This window comes from Atta colombica, unplaced genomic scaffold (genome assembly GCF_001594045.1).
Source record: "Atta colombica isolate Treedump-2 unplaced genomic scaffold, Acol1.0 scaffold254, whole genome shotgun sequence".
Taxonomy (NCBI): Eukaryota; Metazoa; Arthropoda; class Insecta; order Hymenoptera; family Formicidae; genus Atta; species Atta colombica.
In genome coordinates, this window is record NW_017259353.1 from 1,171,683 (window position 1) to 1,191,717 (window position 20,035).

Below are 20,035 nucleotides of genomic sequence, written 5' to 3' on the forward strand. Positions count from 1 at the left end.
TTTTCATTATGATATTTTTATAATTAAGTTTTAATTATATTAGATGATTTTATAACAAACGGTTATAAATTATTATTTAATAAATTAATTATTTAATAAAAAAATCGTTTAATAAAAAAATTTTACAGTAATATATCTCAGAAATCAGAAAAGTCTGCAACGTAATTCAAAGTATGCGCGTTATTCAAGACTGTGATAATTATAAGTAAAATTAAAGTGATCAATAAGGTATAATATTTTCTCCAGTTTTATAGAATTCTTGCTGCATTAATTGGAATTCCAGTAAATTCAACCAGAAAGGTATCAGATATTTATATAAAATAAGTCGGTTAAAGTATTACAAATTTATATTTCGGAAAGCATTTTAGAGACCTTTATGTGATTTTCATATGACTGTTCATAGTTAAATCAATAACACTTATGTTCTTCTCGAAGTCACAAAAATTTTTATGTCTAAATTATGTCTAAATTATATTATATATTTCTCTCTAAATGCTTTATTTCCGAGATATAAATTTGTAACACTTTAACTGATTCACCCTATATATTTAAATTTTTTCAAGCATTCTAATCGAGATAATTAAAAATTCAATTATTTAACTAGAATTCTAATTCATATGAGATCAGAATTTGTTTTATTCGTACTTCTTGTTGATACAACCAGAACATTTTTCCCAATGTAGAATTCCAGTTTCTGAAATATTCACTTTTATCTATAAATAAAAATAATATAGACATACCCTGGATAATTTTCATGCACATAAATCTTAGCAACCTTAACTTCTTGCTGAGCTTCCTCATCTTCAAGAAGATAATATTTGCCAACAATGACCTTAAGTTCGCCTTGTGTCATAATGCAATGTCTCGCAGTTAAAACAAAACTCTCGTGCACAATCGAACCACCACAAATGTGACTAAAACGTAATAAAGGTGGTAAACCCCATTGAAGAGAGACCTGATAAGAGAATTCTCCTGGTATTGCATTCTCACCGTCTGTGATTCTGGGTTTCAGGCCGAAAAGGACGGCCAGACATACTATAAAAATGTTTAAGAAAACTTTAAACACATAATTCTTCTAGAAATACAATTATATTTTTGCAAAGTTTGAACGTTTCATTTAGTGTTTATAATATATTTAGCATCGTTCTTATTAATAGATAAAACTGTTTCATAAATAAATCTTTCATTTAAAAGCATATAATATTCTAGATATTTATTTAATTTTTTATATAATTAATAAAGGAAACTTTTTATATCAAGTATTTTATTTATTAGATCAGTAATTCTCAAACATAATGTATTTATATTTAGATATTTATATTTTTAAAAAATTTTTGCTATCTGCATATTAATTGTTATTATATTTAAACATTTAAAACATACAAACTTTATAAAAAATAATATTATATATATAACAATAAGGAAAAAATGTGCAAAAAAATGATATTCTTACCATGGAATGCCAGAATAATGACTAAAAGACACTGAATCAACATTGTCAGTTGAACAGAAGTACTGAATAAGACTTACAGTTTATATACGAAATAACGGAAAATATCTCATGATAAGGTATGCGTATATTTTGGATTAATCTTGATAACAACTTCTTCTTGAATGCATAGATAAGCAAGCATTGACTGTTTTTTAATTTGTCTCTTAAAAAAAACTTCTTCTTAATAATTAATCTTCAAATATATTAACACTAGTCGATTTTATCATATAATTATTTTATGCTAGAAATTCATCTCCATCTTTATATAAATAATAGTATAAAAACACTTTTATTTGTTGTATCGCGTGTTTTATAATACACTCAAATTAAAATTAAAAATGAAACTAATAATCTGATAATTTTAATAAATAAAGTAGGACGATTCTTAGTGCACTATTATTTGTACAAAAGTATTTGATACTACTATATGAAATAAATAATAGATACATTCATATAATATTACATTATACACATTCTCTTCACTAAACTATAAATATAATTTTGTATACAAATATACTTCACATAATCTACAACAGAAATGTACAAAAATAAACATATCTAAGGCAGTTATGAATTTTTACAATTTAATCAAAAAATTTCTTAAAACATAATTTTTTATTTAAATTAAATTATATAATTAAATTTTCTAAAAATCAATCTAGAAAATAATTTTGCATAGGAAACTCAAAATCTATTACAGCACTCCTGTAATTTTTGTAATTAAAAAAATTGATGATATTTTAACAGATAATGTATTCCTTCGAATTTTTAATTAAATGTAAATTTATCTTTCATTATCATCTCTTATATTCAATTAATTTATTTCGATAACAATACGAGTGCTAATTTCTCGATACAAATGCCGTATGTACCTACCCTGTGCATTGATGTCTATTGCATAGAAATGAGAAATGGGTTTTTACCCATTTCTCATTTCTATGCAAACTTGTAATTTATAAAGGTTATTGATTCAGTTTCCACTATCTGGCTTAAAAAGTGAACATTCGAACATTAAGTACGCATTAGAAGCAAAAAACATAGATTTTATGTGTTGCAGGTAACTAAACGAGCTATCGCCCGGATTCCTGCCCAAATTTCTCGTGCAGTCGGAACTATTTGAGTAGCCGGTAATAGGAATCCATATGTTCCGCGATCGCGTAATTCCACCGTGTATGCATACTTTATCGAGGCAACACCTTTAGCCCAATCGTCGGATGCTCCTGCAAACAGAAAAGAAACTCATTCTCTGTGACATGAAATATTATGAAATACATATTATCATCTTATCTTGATGTCTGATTTTCATAACAGCCATTCATTAAACTAATATAATCTTTTGTATAAATCAATCTAAAGAGTATATTAAAATTAAAATAATAATATATTAAAGTAGGTACCAGAAGTCAGATACATTAGTTCTGTTGCTGGTCCAAGTTGATAATTAGTACCATGAACTTTCGAAATAGCGTTAATTGCCTTTCTCGCTACGTTCATTAAATCGGAATAATCCGATGGTTTCGAACGCGTGTAACCCCATGGTACGAGCCACATTTGAGAATAAGAATGCAAAGTTAAGTACATTCTGAAAACGTAAATTTAGTATTTAATATTGTTATACAATTAAAATTTTTACATTGGAAATTTAAAATGTATTTGAATGGTAAATTTAAATTAATTAAATGTTGATTAGACAATTACCGAATATGTTGTTTGTTTGCTAAAATATAATCTGCCATAGCCTTCGTTTCAGGTTCAGAAAAGGCGAAAGGCCCGGAATATGTTTCATGACAAGGATCTGAACTGGCACCTCCTTCTTTGTCTTCGCCCCAATGGTATGCAAAATTTCGATTCGGATCGACTCCTTCGCATGTAGTCCAGAACCATCTAGTATAGTGCGTTACGAATTGTAATAAATTTGATGGTGTGTATCTAAAAAAGAAAATCACACACTATTTTCGTTAAACACACACAAAACTCTTAATCTTACAGAGATTAACAATTTAATCTCCTAAAAAGCAAGAAACATTTTGAAACATTTTAGCAACATGTTGTAACATTGCTGCAATGTTACTAAAATGTTTTAAAGTGTTTTTTGTTTACTGGGTTAATACTAGTCAATTTATTATTGAAAAACAGTAATTACTTATTTGGAGCTAAAAATTCTAAACAACAGTCTTAATATTAAAAATGAGTAACTAATTATTGTCTTCTATTATTATCCAATATTAGATTTATGTGAGGAAAATTATTTCGTTGTGTAATTGATTAGATATGCATACGATACGATCATATATAATTTTATAAAACAGTGTCTTCCAATCCAGATAACTTTGTTCTTATCTTAAATTCTAAAATCTCATTTTTCGATTAGATTCACTATAATTTTAGATTCTTTAATTTTCAATTTCTCTAAATATAATATATCGCTCTTGATATACATATAACACTATGCGACAAAATTTTTTTTTTTTATTTTTGGCATGTGGACTATTATTTTTTAAAGATTTTTAGTCGTTAAATTTGAATTTATGCTCAAAAAAATCACGTCACATTTCCGAAAAAATTGAAATAATATAGACGAAAAAATGACGATTTTGACCATATTTAGAATGATATTGCAGTTAAAGAAATTTTATTTTGTCAATTTTGTTTATACTATCCTAAAGTGCTATCTTTTACATTTGAAATAAGTTTTTTTGTTTTTGATTTTTTTATGATCAAGTTACATAGGTTAAGCTGCCTCGCGTTGTCGCGCACTACATCTTCATTTTTGGCGCGAGACACACTACAGTGTCTCTTGATCATATATAACTAATAAGTGTCATATTTTGATTTGTTTTCTTACACTTAATATTCCGAGGTTAGCATAACAATTGCTAGAAGATCATTTAGTCACAATATATGTTTTTAGAGTGCACCATGCGTAATCGATCTTTGTTACACTGAGTAAAAAAATACTTCAGAAATGATATTTAGCAAGTCAAAGACAAAATCAATGTTAGACTGTAAGATCAAGCAAATATTATTGACATTAATCGATTAATTAACATTTTGCATACAATTGGCGTGTCGAAGCGAATGTTTTTTTTCCTCTCCTCTCCTCACCTACTATCGTTTTGACTTTCCACATGATTACTTCTGGTTTTTCGCCAAAAACGATCGCTGACATGGCTATATTCGTAACCATCGGGATTAACAACTGGCAGAATCATCCAATCCGAGTTGTTTAACAATTTCGTGTAGTTCGAGTTCTTCTCTACCAACTGACTCAATATGTAGGTCGCTACTGCGGTACCAATCCATTCTCGCCCATGCATGCCTGCAAAGACGATCACGATTTACCGAAAAGATAATCTAACGGGAAGAGATGCATAAAACGTGGGAAACATACAGGTTCGATGTCAGTAAAGAACGGTTGACAATAATTTTGATAGCCATAAATTGTTTATAAAAAGAGTTTTTATGATGTTATTAAAAACAATTATTAAGAGGAAAGATTTGAAACTATTTTTATTACATTAATATACTTATAATTTATTATTTATTATTTATTCAATTATCTTTTAATTAATACTTTTTCTTATTTGTATTAAAGAAATGTCTGTCTGTATAAAAGGAACTTACCGGCATCAATCCAAATAGCAGGTTTTCTTTCGCCTTCTTTGTTTAATCCAGTCGAAATCTTCGCCATCTTTATCGGTTGGCCCTCGTAACTATGTCCGATAGTTATTAATTCTACTATTGTGGGATATCTGAAGGCTAGATATTCTAAATAACGTATGATATCTGTTAAAAAGAAAGCCAATTTATTATGTTATTTAATTAAATTCACTTATTTATTTATGTACATACATATGTAAAATAAAAATTAATTGATGTTCATCCGAAAAAATTATTTATGTACATCAAATTAAAATTAAAAGTATTAATGTATTAATGTATTTATAATATAATAGATACTAAATATTAAATTACATTTTATAAATTAGTATTAATCACATAAATATATTAAATTAATTTAGTACAACGTAAAAATATTTTACAACACGATTTTACCTCCATATCGGTGATAACGTTTCCAAGTCATTGTGTGGCCTTGAGTGGTGACCAAGTCTTCACGTTGTTCTTTAGACATCTTCGGATTTTGATAAGAGATCGTCTTCTGTTAATTAAGAAAGCGTATTTCCTTGATTTTTACTGACTGTACTTAATTTAAACTTGCATTAGTTATGTCTATTAATCATGTCTACAACCAGCAAAATTTCTCTTTTCTCATACATTGACCATTAGTCAACGTTTAAATAACGATTAATACATGTAGTAACGAAAACCTTTGATCCAACATTTTAATATAACAGGTGATACTTTATCCGTTACTTTCATGTTGCTTTTTGTATTTGAGTGTAAGAAATCATTGAAAAGGTCATAAGTAAAGCGTGTCAGCATTAGATATGGACATCAGCTGCCATCGGAATTTTCTTCCGATTGCAAGTATTATATAAATAATGAAAGACCAATTTTGTAAATTAATAAAGTATATAATTACGATGTCATTGCGTGTTTTCTATCATTAGTAATATTGAAATTTTCTTTTCGCAGGTGTCCTTGAACGTTTTGGCCAGACTTTGAGATTTTATAAAAAATTTAATTTTAAACAAAGAATTTTCTGTAAACATGGACTTTTTATAGAATTAAATTTCCTATAAAGTCTCAAAGTCTGGCCACAAAATGTTTGGAAACATTTCGTACATATATTTTTATGAATAAAAAGATTAATTTTTCATGTACTTTTATGTATTTTTTGCGCAAAAGTTCTGTATCATTTTTACCTGGATATCCGATATTAATACTTTAAAGTCAATTTTTTTATCCCTTAAATAATCCTTAACATCATTTATAAGATCTGGTGCCACAATCATGTCGGAAGTTCTATAAAAGGAAGTATAGAAATATGTTAGATAATTAATTATTATAATAAAAATGCAAATACAAACCTATTAGGATTTGGAAAGGACCAAAATTTAATATCTTCAGGCTCGGCGTCTCTTAAGTCACGCAGATCTGTAGCTTGATTTTCCGTGTTAGGAAATGCCCTGATTAAATGATAATTTTTATAATTTATTCTTCTGATACCTGACCGTGAATTCTTTTTCTCGGTACCAACAATACTGCTCACGACTGTGCTAAGTCCGCTTGCTACGACGGACAGCATGGATTCAACGAGGCCAAATAGAGAAAAACCTCTATAATCATCATCGTCCCAGGAAAACTCTTTGGGTGTGTTTTGAAGATGATTATTATTTGCTTCAGCGAATAAGAGTCTTTCTTTTTCTCCGTTTTTGGAATTCAAACATAGATGGAATTTTTGATTGTTACGGACATCCTGCAAACTATATGTCGATTTATATATATTATTATTTGTACTTTTCATGTTGTAAAATAATTTTTAATTTTTCTTTATATTAATTACATTAAATTTAATGTTTCTTTATATTAATTATATTAAAATTTAGCGACTTTTCTTTTCATTAGATTACAGAGAATACACATAATAATCTTTGTAAATCTTTGTAAATCTTTGTAAAGTTTAAAGTTTCATAATTTTTTAAAACTTTTATAACATTAAAGAAATAATTATTTTGTTTATTATAAGTTTCATTATAAGTTTCAAATTTTATAAGAATATTCTGATTATAAGGAAAAATGTCTATCAGTTACGTCTTGACGTTTGTATCATGTTTTTTTGAAATGCTAAGAATACTCTTCTTATGTTTGCGTAAAACTCATTGATTGATATATTTTTTTCATTAACTATTTCGGCAAGACAATATAACATTCTTTTATAATGTACTCTTTATTAATGTATTCTTATATATAATCTACTTTCTCTTAGAAAAAAAAAACTAGAACGGTTAACGTACATATAGCGAATAGAAAGGCGCATCTTAATTAACATGATTGAACGTTACTTAGCAAAAATAATATGTAAAAATCATTGAATAGAAGTTGTAATTGAATTAAATGTGACAAATGACAGTAATTACATTTTCTTATATAAGAACTAAATTTTAATTTGTAATTTATTATATTTTTTTGCTGAATTGAACATTAATTTAAACTTAAATTCTCTTCTTCTTTTTCTTTCTTTAATTTAAGCATTTTAAAGAAAAATAGATACAGAGAGAGAAAAAGAAGAAAGAGAAGAATTTTTAAAAAAATTTTAATATTTACACATTACATTTATCTCCGAAAGATATATTAAAAAACACATCACTTTGAAATGACATAGTACCAGTAATCCCTAACTAAAAACAAAATCCTATTAATCTTTGAAGATCATTATATTTATAATAAGACATTAAAAGATAAATCAATTCACATATTCATTCAAACAAGCTTCTAATTATCCATCAACGACACCAACCCACTTTCTTCATCCAGTATTTTTTCCGTTTTGAATATCCTTTGTTCTAAGAGATCGTATTGCGGATGTTTTACCGTGTAATTACCACGATATGGAATACTGTTTGCCGGATGCAGCACGAGAATCCCCGAAACTCCGAGGATTACGCACAAGATCGACTCGACGCCGGCACTCATAGCGTGCTTTGATCGCGCCAAGGATACTCGATCGTCTCAAAGGTTCCTTATTGACTGGCAAACCCGCAGCCGGAACCAGTCGCTGGTTCATACGGCCACGTGAAACACGACGGTTTCACTGTTCTGCCTTACGGGCTTGGATTACGGGATTTTATTTCTACGCTAGATGACGTTCATTCTTCAGTAATGCAACGGATCAGAGACTTCGGGATTAATGGATGAGATATTTGAAACGTTAGAGGTCAAATACATTTATCGATGTCAACTTACGATGATTTGAATCAATAATATTGCAGTTTGTAACATCAGTAAAATCTAAAAAGTAATGACATTATACTTAGCACATTGTATTATCTTTGATGCTGATTACTGATTTTTCAAAAAGAAAAGAATTCAAACTTTATAAATATTTATATATTGATAAAATAATAGTGATTTAAATATAATGTAAATTATAAATTAAATACAATATACATTATATTGTATATACAACTATAAACTAATCTATTGTATATACAGTATATTATATATACAACTATAGACTAATCTATTCAAATTTAATGTTTGCTTTATATTTCCTGAAAATTCGTCTATTATTTTATTATCAAAATTTATGTTATTATTTAATTTAGATTTTTTTATACTTAATGCAAAAAAAATCTCTGTGTTAACAAATAACAAGATAATAGAATAATAAGACAAAATTTTCAAACTATAAGTAAGTACATTCTGGTGAATTTGTTTGACATGACGAGATACGTAGTAGGTCAGTGAGTTTGCCGTTAGCAAAACATGTTTTCATGATATCAATGTTCAAACAACCGTAACTATATGTGTTAAATCTACTTTTCTAATGATGGTTTTTACATAATTACTGCAGTTAAAACAGCTTATTTAAAAACCTAATGTAAACACGTATATAGATGGAAATGTTAAACACATTATTTGTTATTTAATTTGTTATTTAATTTCTTTTTATATTAAATTTCTCTGTTTTATATCAGTAATTGATGGGAAATATAATCATTGTGAATGACTTTTTATAATAATTTACGAGATAAAATTACTAGAAGAAAATAGAATTTATTGTAACACGATAAGATTAATAAAACTCTCTCTCTCTCAAAATTTTAGTAACAATATAGTATAATAATTTAATATCTATAATAAAAACCAAAATTAAATCTTTGCTAAATATTAATAAAATGATATCTCCTTATTACGAAATTGATATAAACAGTAAATAATACATATTTATGCGACTTTGCGATCCCGCATATATATTACATAGTTACATCATTTGACTGTAACAAACTATATCTGTGATACGAACTGATCTATCCATTTTTTATCATAAATACATGCCATTTAATTGTACTGTTCACATTATTGTTTAATAAAATTGTTTTTGTATTATTAAGAAATATTTCGCTTATATCTTTATCTGTAACAATTATTTATAATAATAAAAGATAATGATATATATGTTGAAATTTGTGCAACGGCATGGACCGTAAATTATATAATAAAATAGCAGGGTAAATATTAAAATCAAAACACGCTGTGAATATGATTTATTGTTATTACAACTATACGCGCGTACCCATGCGGCACGCAACGGTACAATTATTGCGCAAACGTACAGAATATAATAGAGTAAACAAGTATATAATAATATTAATAATTATTATTATAATGACTGAATGTTAAATTAATGTTACGCTGTTAGTCGGGTTCGGACGCGTACGAGAGGAAATCTAGACGGAAAAAAAAGGGCAGACGGACGCTGAAGAGAAGAAAGAACGCAAAAGAAGACATGGTCGGTTCTCTCAAACGGGCCCTTAATCCTTTCAACGGCATCCAATCATTTCGAGATGTCGTTTCGAGCCCATTATTACAAGATAAAGCACATTACAATCATTTTACATGTAGTCTTAGCACGAAGTGTACCTCGCGCTCGCCGCCATTGAAGGGCCAAGCATACCCGGAAAGGGCTCCTAAGGTCACCGTTTAACCTATTTCTTGATCATCGAATATACAGTACGAATTTTGACTAGCACATTGCGTAACTACGGGTCCTCCCTCTCGCAATCGTGGAGGAGTTCACGGAGAACGGAGAAAACGCCGAAACTTCGACCGACCTTCGTTCGGAAGACAAAAGTAAAAGGGATCGCGAAAATAGACGAAGAAGTCGACGACATCGAAAGGAAGGCCGATCACTGCAGACATCAGCGGTCCATTCGCGCCGTCGTATTGTCGTAATTACAATATAATCGATTCGATTGTAATAATTGACTGCTCATCGTCGTGCCCGTCGAGATATAAAGCTTTTCGAGAATAAGCTCTCGACGATATACGAGTCCGAAATGGCAAGAATTTATGGATTTACTGAAAGAATACGCGCGATACTGCCTCGTCACGTGCATACTCCTCCTCAAATAGCATTATTCATCCTAACCTGCGTGATTTTCGAGCTGATCCTAAACATAGCATTGCTTCTTCCATGAGTCGCGGACTGTCATTCATTTCGCGACGATTTTTCTCAAGGTGTCTCTTTGAGGCCATCTTTTAAGGCGACATTGTCTCGTGACGTATTTACAGTTATTTATAACACCATTCTTTCATACATCGAGGGAGCATGACACGGGGATTTTATACGTGCGTGTATGTGTATTGAGTGTATAATATATACTCTGCAAACGATGTAACATTCTCTGTCAAATATTACTCGAGAGTCTCAAGTATAACATGATAATATATGAATTTACGATGCTCGCGCATTATTTAACGATCTACTCGTTATGTAAATTTTACCGTAGATAGTTCGAAAAAATTAGAATTCTTAAATAAAATGCAACGATAGATTCCAATTATTTTGTGATTATGTATTTTTATAAATTTCTATACTTAATTCTATAATAAAACATTTTTTTAATAAAAAAATGAAAATAAAAAATACTTTTTGAAGATAATAATCGCATTCTGACATTCATTGCCAGAGCTCATAACGTGTAGTATAGATTTTCAGTATTGGCAGTGAATATCTGAACGCAGCCTAAATCGTATATTCAACTTGAATCGATTATTAAAGCGCGAACATAAGTTTTGTTATTATTCATATGATAGTTACATGTATGTAGTATGTGTACCAACGTGTAAATGTATTTGTATGTTTATATGTGCGCAATGCATAGATGTTTTCCGAAATCGAAAACGCACTCAGTATTACGCGAGATACGCTCGTTTCGAATACTCGATGCTCTTTGTAGATCGCACGAAGAGCACGGTTGATTCTCTTCAACTATGACTACGAGCTATCGGTAAGTTCGCGTGCGGATTGATCATATCATAAGCGGGGAAAGGTGGCGAAATCATAAACTTTAAAATTTCGCTTAGAAACTTTCAAAAAATATTAAGATATATTATATATAACAAGAGTGAAGAGAGCGAAAACATCATTTAAATATTCTTTATCGAAATATATCGTAAAATTTGAATTATTTCAATAATTGCTAAATAGTATATATGCTAAATTTTAATTAATCTTATTATGAATATACCGTAAAATACTCATGACACTACATGACTTTATAATAATTTTTTAAATATAATAAAATAATTTTATTATATATATCAAATTTTACCAACGTAGTCATTTGACCACCTTACCCTTCTTAAACCATACACATTATAGCTTCACTATTCGCTACGTTAAATCACAACAGTAACGATAATCAACAACAACTTTCTTATCTTGACTGCATATTGACGCGAGGATGGAATCGATTCACGTATCGCTTCTCGTTCTCCTCGAATTCTCTTCCAAAGAGAGCGATCCTCGACCTCTTCCCAGCGTTATCGATAATTATATCATCCCTACTGTTTTCAACATGAATGTTCTACTGATTCAACGCTACGAAATGCACGAAGACTTATTACGAGTAATCGGTTAATGATAATGATTAATTCGTGCAACCATTTCCAGCGGATCTTTTAAAAGGATCCACGTATGTCCTCCGCGTGTCAGCAGAATAACGATTTCATGAATCAATTATATCGATCATTCTTTCCGTTATCCCCAACTTCTCAGTCGTTTTGTCCTTAATTGGACTTCGCATTTTTTTTGCGCTAAAGATATGTGTCGGTATTGACTTTAAAGACAAAACCATTAACGAATTCACGATGATGTTTGTGCCCGTTAGTCTTGGCGATTGCGGCGAGCAAGTAATAATTTTTAAACGATGTTAGCTTTGGCGATGGAGTTTCCCATCATGACTTTGTTTACGAAGTTTACGATGGCCGTGGCGGGTTGCTCTGGTTCCAATTCGGCGAACACGTGACATTGATTGTCCAATTTATGAGCGGGTTTCCTTGCCACGAAGCCGAAACAGCGACTGGAAAGAAAAATAATAAGTAAATTATTTAAATTTAAGACAAATATTAAAATTATTAAATTTCAATTTAATGATTAAATGCTTAAATAATTCGCAATTTTTGTAAGATTTAGAATTATAATCTCTTCTTTTTACACATAAATATATAAAATTTATAACAAATAAAATTTTATAAAACTATTAAGTAAATGTAAATCAGAAAATATTTCTCAACTATGATAATTTTTTTATAAGAAATCATAAAAATTTAGATTTTATTTCTTGTAATATAATTTCATTTCTTAATCAAACAAAAATTTTGAAAACATACTGAGCGCTAAGAGATCTTCCGGTATCTTCATTGGAGAAGTCCCATGTGCGTTCTTCAGAGTCCAATCCGCAATAACTTATATTATTTGTGGGATAATGTCGACGGAAAAATAGCTTTCTTGCATTATCAGTCAAAGTAATACCCTGCGTGGAGACTTTGAAGTGAACAATTGTGGCGACCGGTAAAGGCTTTTGCTCGAATAGATTGGTGATAGCTTTCTTGATGGCTTGTGGCCCGGTTAAGGACTCCGTGTCAATTGTAAAGAGATACAAAACATTACAAGCTGTAAAAAAAAAACAAATTAAAAATATTTAAGAAACAATTTCTTCCCTTTTTATTAAATCAAAAAAACTTATTATAAATTACTAAAAAAAAAACTTAAAATATTATAATATATAAATTTAATAATAATCAAATTTAGGATTTTTTTTCTTGCATAATTAATCTAATCTACTAAATATGAATAACATCTAATCTATGAATAATATACAAAAGCAAATAAAATATTTAAGAATTTTAAATCTTAATTTAATCACTTAAAATCCTTTTTTAATCGTATCTTCTTTTGTATTATTTAAATATGCAAAACTGTAATAAATTTACCTGCTCCTTGAGCGAGAAGCTGCTGAGTGCTATTGGTACCAGGTGAGTCTAAAGCTCTGGCAGCTGCCTCCGGTTCGGGTAGCAGCAGTTGGCAAGGTAATGCCATGGCCATCAAGCTATGCTGGTAAACTAGGGCCGAGAGTGAGCTGAAGACAGGTTCGTTTGCACATCCTTTCAGCCTGACACCGCGCGATGTTGGTTCGATCAAGAAGTGCCTAACGAGCTCGCTCGAAGGATCTCGCGGACTACTGGGCGCACCAGGAGGTGGCGTAGCTACTTTCAACGCCAGACCGAAGGCACCCGGAAACGAGTTGCTGTCTCGCACTACGAATGTGCCGGGTGTTGCATCCTTCAGCATAGAGATTGCTGAAAGAATTTCATGATGCTCATTTTTTACACTATTTAATTGTAATTTTTTTATGTTGTTGCATAATCAGATATTTTAATGATATAAAAAATAAAATAGTAAAGAAGTTCAAATTATTGTAAAGCAAATGAAGTTCAAATTATTATTACTTATATGTTACATTTACGCGTGATTGTAATTTTAAATACGTTTAAAATAATATTTCTTTTCCAATCTATTACAATAATAAATACAAAAAAGAAGATAAAAATAATCTCAGATTTATATAAAAATTACCTTGCTCCCGCGATATATTAGGTTTATACCATATTCTACTAGTGTCGCGTACAAATTTCACGTTAACATCGGCTACTTCTTGGGGCTCGGTGTTCGAGTGAACACTGGAGCGTCTCGAATTATAATATTGAACTTGCGGCGAAGATTGACCTCCACTGTTGATCGACGTATATGACGTAGCACTCTGCAAAATAAAAAAGTTACAAGAATATATTATCTCCTATCTGCATACTAAAATATTATACCTAAAATAAAATATGAAGCTTCCAACATATTTAATTTCGAATGTTCTATTTCAATTATTATATCCATTTTCAAATTATTTCTCAATAGAAAATTTCAATCTTCAAAAGTCAATCAATCTCTAAAAGTCATATTATTTCAAATTCGTATTAAAAATATGAATTTAAAAATTATTTTAAATTCATAATTAAGGAATCATATTATTTTAAAGGTTTAAATGAAATTTTAATGATTGAAGTTGACTTTAAATAGCTTCGTTATTCTATCATCGTGATGAGATTGAAACAACGTCGAGATAATATGGACGTAACATAATATTGCGATGTTTACCTTAGGGCTTTGGGCGAATTCTACGTGAGTCGGTGTTCCAGGACTGCGCGAAACAGCCTGCGGCTGCGACATCGTCGATTCGCTTACAGGAGAAACAGGTCGGTCCTTACTGCAAAAGGAACAACCGAATGTAACGTTAGAAGACATTCTGCAAAAATGTCCAACCAACATTTCCGTGCAGACAGATGTGTGTCGGTTGACTCGTGCACAGTGCTATACATCGTGAAGAAAATACACATCGTGAGGAAAAGGATGATACACATTATGGAAGAGAATTTTGGAGGCGAAAGAAGTGTCCCTAAAGTTAAACGGGGAGAACATGTGTAGCGAGAAGCAGAAAGAAGGATAGATAGGAAAGAATTCCCCCCTCCCTCCCCCCCACCCCTTCCCAAGGAATACTCAGTGAGGATGATGGAAATGTTACTTCTTCAACAACAAAGTTTATTTCATCGATGTAACATACTTGCTCTGTGAGAAGTTTCTATGACACACGATGCAGGGAAGCGCGAGTTCTTGTTAGTTCGAAGGTGCAACACACATATGGCCATACGTGGCCGCGATTTATCATCATGATACGATCAACTATATGTTAAACTTCCTAATACAACTCCGTAGACACAAAATAATAGTTGTAAATAATCTGTAATAAACATTTATAATTTACAACAACGATAAACACCAAAGATGCAAGTAAAATCCCGCTAAATGCAAAATAACAATAACATATAATGTTATTATATAATTTTTTTACGCAACAATATAAATGCGTTACGTACAATATACACGTGTAATATTACATTTATACTGTTGAGTGGGAAATTATAATATTGATATAATATTATTGTTGCTTTGTGTTTGGAGGGAAAATGATGAAATTATACATGAAAACAATGTTATTCAGATTATATAAAAGACATAAAAGAAAAAAAATCCAATGTAGAAGCGTTTTCTGCAATTTATATGATATTGTGTAAAAAGTGATTTATTGTTTATGATACAGGATGCATTTCCCGGGCGTATCAATCCCGCGCGCGATTAGTAACATGACACAAAACATTCATAGTGCACATTAAGACGCGACGCTTTTCATCGCTGTGATTAATTCTAAAGCCGTTCATTGCATATTCAATTACAATCACTCGCTCGCGTGATTCTTCGTATATATATTACCTATAGTCGAACGATGCCGATTGGTTAGTGAGCGGCCATCGTTTGTTATGCGTTTGTTTAAGCGGCCCGCTTGTCGGGAAACTCAAGCGTCTAAAATCACGAATCATCATTTATATCATTTTTCGTCATCATTACCGTCATTTTGCGATCCTTCATCGTGTTCAAGGAAAATCTTTTACGTCATACGCCTGAAGCTTGAAATAAAATATTTTTCTAAAATTTATTAAATGTTCAGCACCGGAAGAGCTACTGCAGTGTATCCCAGTTCTGACTCCCATCAAAATTCAAGATAAAAAAATTCTAAGAATATAAGAAAATGAAAATATATATAAATTTATATATATTTTACATCATAAAGTAGAAATTGTCAATTTCGCTACCTAATATTTTGATTAAAATGTTGCAAGTATTAATAATAATACCTAACGTATATAAGCTGTTGGATTAAGATTATTCAATCGCAAAAAATCTTAAAGTTAATTTTTTTTAATTTCATGTAATTATATGTTAAAAATGAAATAAGTATTGAAAATACAACTTACCGCTGTGTTGTCGGACTCTTGGGTGGAAGTCCCGTCTCCTTCGAGACTTCCCTTCGTTCTTCGATATATATCGTTCGTTCAGCGCCATAGTTGTTATTATTTCCGCTAGCCTCATTGTTATTGTTGTTGCTGACATTGTAGCTATTGTTGGACGTCACATAGGTGCGATCGCTGGCGAACGTCACCGTTGGTGATGCGTTATTGACGTACGGCGTCCGTGGATGGACCGGAAACGCTGGTGTCTGCGGTCGCGATGCACCGCTAACGACCGCGCTCCCGGGACTGACACTTCTCTCGGTCCACGATGATGCCAAGTCATTGTGCGGCTATGTGAAATTCAAAACGATTATTATAATTACACACCCAAAGACACTTGACGGGGTGTAACAAATTGACGAAACATCGATTAGTGGCAAGCTATAAACGCACATCGTTTTCTATACTCATCTACGCGCTACCAGCCAAGCGAGGCGTACTGGACAAGCTTGGAATACTGAGACTAATGTTGAACTTCAATTAGTGACTAACGCAATCAGCAACACGCAATAAAAAAACTGAGGCAAGTGCATGTTATGAAATAATTACGCATGGACGCGCGGGATTTGCGTGAAGGGAAGACAAACCTGGGTGCAATTCTGCCATGCTTTTGGTGACTGGTTAGAGGAGCAATTAGTGACATTGTTGCTAGGTACACTGGTAGATATTGTAGCGGCTGCTATTGTATTGCTGCCGCCAGGATGTTCGTTCTCGGTTTTTGTCATGCTCGGGGACGCGCGAATTGGCGAGATCTCGGCTAGAGATTGAATGAGGCTCACGAGAGGGTCAGGTTGATCGACCACTGCCAATAATCCGGCGTCCACTTGATCGTTGCTGCTGGTCGAACTGTAACTTCCAACGCTCTGATAAGTAACGCGATTCCTCGATTCGGGCCGTGAATTTCGACTAGATGTAGCGTATTCCTGAATCGCGATTATCTGCTTCTGCTCGGAATGATCGTTGCTGACGCTGTTGATGACACCGGATTGCAATTGATGATGGCGATGCTCGCGCAGCAATGCATCCGTGCGCGCGAAACTGTCGCTGCGCGACTCCGGTCGCGGCGGTTGCTGCTGATGTTGCGACCTTTCGGCGTTACTGGAACTCGATTGCTGGTTCGCCGCGAACCCTAAGGGTGCCACGGCTGCTAAGGCTGAGCGAGGGGATGACGGAGGGCTCTGGAACGCAAGCCAAGCGCTATGCTACATGCCGGCGAACTAAGAGCATTTAATCCTTTCAGTGCTATGCTCCGAATGCTCTCGATTACCCACGCTAGCTTTAAGTCCAAATCGTTGTTAATTAATTGCGTGGACTAATTAATGGCGCGAGTTAACGCATAGTCGTAATTCGTAACTGCCGCGTCAGCTGGAAATTGTTCACGTTGGGCAATAACGATAAAGGGCAATCTTTCGATAATGCTAATATTTCACAAATAGTTTTAATTTAAAGCATATATAACAAGAAAACAAAATTATATAATAATGAAATAAGGCTTGTTTTTTTTTTTGATTTTTAAACTTTTGCACCGATTTATATTTTATATTTTTCTCTTCAGCAGGAAAAAAGAAGAAGAAAGATGAACTGATGCAAAAGTTCAGCCAAAAAAAACAGGCCTATAATTAAATTCGTGAATTTTTTATATGCGGATTTGATTTCTTTTGTCGCAAATGCATATAATGTACGCAATGTTATTAAAAAATATTATTTATGATAATGACAAATTAATAGTATTAAAGCAGAACTTTTTAGTCGATAACATTTATGAACATAATATTAATGTAATGAGTATTGTGTTAAGTAAAATAAATGTTTGTTATTATATAATAATATACTTATATAATAAACTATAAATTAATGTACTTAAAACAAAATTATACAGTATTTAAATAATTAAAATTAGTAATGTGTCCAATACTTTATTGTGCAATTCGAGTTCCTTTTCTCGTAAATGTATCGAAAGTATAGCACGAAAAAGGATTAAGGGGGATTTCTATCTCAGATAGGTAATCGCTTCACGGTCTTAGAGAGAGACCGTCTCTTGCCATTTAGGGTCTAACTATATGGTATTTCTATAAGGTGAACGTTGGAGAAGTTTCCCTAACTTGTTATCTATGGAGCCTAAATTGTAGCGTTCGTGCTGCCGCCGTCTTATTGGCGTAAAGCGAAATCGACCGTACCACCGTTCCGAACTCCACGAGAATAACTATTTATTTCATCCAATATTACCCGTACTTATCGAACAATTTAACTCATCAATTAGTTTTATAATATATAATAATTTTTCTAATATCTAAAGGATATTAAAATTAAGTGTAAACTGAATGCAAAATATCGTTAAAATAAAATCCATTTTATTTATATATAATATTTTTTATTTAAATTTCTAATCAATTTCAATTTATTTAAATTGCTTTAATCGTTTGCCTGCCCCTTATAAAGTATATAATAATATCAGAATCTGTGTAATTATTGTGTGTTATAATATGCAATTTGAATATTCGAAACGACGGCGCGCGTGATTCCAGCAATCTAATGAGCAAAGAGTGCATGGAACACGCTCAAATGCATACACATGTACTTACCTGACTGTCATACTTGCGGTATTCATAAGCACGCTTTACAGAAACAAACGGTCGTTCGTTCATACTCTCCGCTCGCGGTCTGCCGAGAACACCATTTCCGGTACTGCCGTTATACTTCCGGCTACTCGATCTCTGCGGAAGTAGAGGACTAGCTGGTGCGGAGGTGTACGGAACAGCTCTCGACGACGGCTAATCGATAAATGGTAAATGTCAACAAAGTTAATCCTAGAATGCGCGATTTGTCTTTCGTATTAGTAAATATAGTTTACTAAATCATAGCTTGTTCTATTAGTAAGTTGCGAGAAAGTTAATTGTAAGTAAATTGTATTTGTATACTGGAAAAGTTTTAGGTTACATAAAATACAGGAATCTAATAGTAAATAATCATATATATCAAACGAGAAACATTAATCTTTTATTAAATACGCGCGTGCTCCAATTTCTTTCATGTCATACTTGCGTTCTAGGATTAACAATTTCATTAAAAAAAAAGTCTCTCCATATTGCAAACAATTACATCTTACAATATTTTCCTATTTTTTTTTCTTTACATCACCATGAAAAAAATTTATGTAAGAACATTTAATTATTAATTATCGGATTAAGTTTTCTTCAATCAATATCTAATCAAACAATGATGATTTCTTACTTGTCCGGAAACGGAATTCGCTGTCCATCCATCCTCATCGTCATCGAGGACTGCCGAATCGCTCGCGTAACCATCGTGTCTCAATCTTCCTTTCTGCAAGCTCCTAAGCTCGCCGATGACACGATTTCCGGTCTCTTGTCGCCAAAGCTTACCCGGGCTCCTTTCATCTCTCCTAGCGGCGAGTTTCAATTGCTGCTGTCTCAGCCACGACAAACTAAACGATAACGAAAGAAATGGACTATCTTATCACATTTGATGTCTTCCTGTTAAGCATGTCGTGTATTAAGATAAAAAAAACTAAAATATTTTAAACATATCTTAGGATATATAAATACATAAATGATAAGGAATAAACGCTTTTAACGGTGAAGCTGAACCTTAAATGCTTAAATAATGCAATGTATATTTACGTACGTATATTCAATATACATATATATATAT

The 20,035-nt window shown here is 31.7% G+C and overlaps 3 protein-coding genes across 3 annotated transcripts in view; all 3 read right to left on the minus strand.

The window, feature by feature from the left end:
* Positions 1-1,496, minus strand: part of LOC108689026 (trypsin-1-like) — a 6,808-nt gene extending 5,312 nt beyond the window's left edge. Inside the window, exons 1-2 of the mRNA XM_018195617.1 lie at positions 1,454-1,496; positions 741-1,035 (exon numbers count right to left, since the gene is read on the minus strand). Coding sequence (XP_018051106.1) covers positions 741-1,035; positions 1,454-1,496 — 338 coding nt within the window. The remainder of the gene's footprint in view (positions 1-740; positions 1,036-1,453) is intronic.
* Positions 1,497-2,536: 1,040 nt separating this feature from the next.
* Positions 2,537-8,143, minus strand: LOC108689054 (carboxypeptidase B-like). The gene is made up of 9 exons (XM_018195655.1): positions 7,917-8,143; positions 6,487-6,813; positions 6,322-6,421; positions 5,549-5,654; positions 5,117-5,278; positions 4,598-4,811; positions 3,191-3,421; positions 2,890-3,074; positions 2,537-2,712 (listed from the first exon to the last, which is right to left on the minus strand). Exons 1-9 carry the CDS (start codon positions 8,090-8,092, stop codon positions 2,537-2,539), a joined length of 1,677 nt encoding a protein of 558 aa, XP_018051144.1. The 5' UTR covers positions 8,093-8,143.
* Positions 8,144-11,758: 3,615 nt separating this feature from the next.
* Positions 11,759-20,035, minus strand: part of LOC108689082 (tensin-2) — a 184,928-nt gene continuing 176,651 nt past the window's right edge. Inside the window, exons 13-22 of the mRNA XM_018195689.1 lie at positions 19,595-19,808; positions 18,946-19,134; positions 16,951-17,541; positions 16,328-16,653; positions 15,786-15,875; positions 14,616-14,724; positions 14,043-14,226; positions 13,400-13,765; positions 12,797-13,079; positions 11,759-12,486 (exon numbers count right to left, since the gene is read on the minus strand). Of these exons, the coding sequence (XP_018051178.1) occupies positions 12,327-12,486; positions 12,797-13,079; positions 13,400-13,765; positions 14,043-14,226; positions 14,616-14,724; positions 15,786-15,875; positions 16,328-16,653; positions 16,951-17,541; positions 18,946-19,134; positions 19,595-19,808 (2,512 nt within the window). The 3' untranslated portion in view covers positions 11,759-12,326. The remainder of the gene's footprint in view (positions 12,487-12,796; positions 13,080-13,399; positions 13,766-14,042; positions 14,227-14,615; positions 14,725-15,785; positions 15,876-16,327; positions 16,654-16,950; positions 17,542-18,945; positions 19,135-19,594; positions 19,809-20,035) is intronic.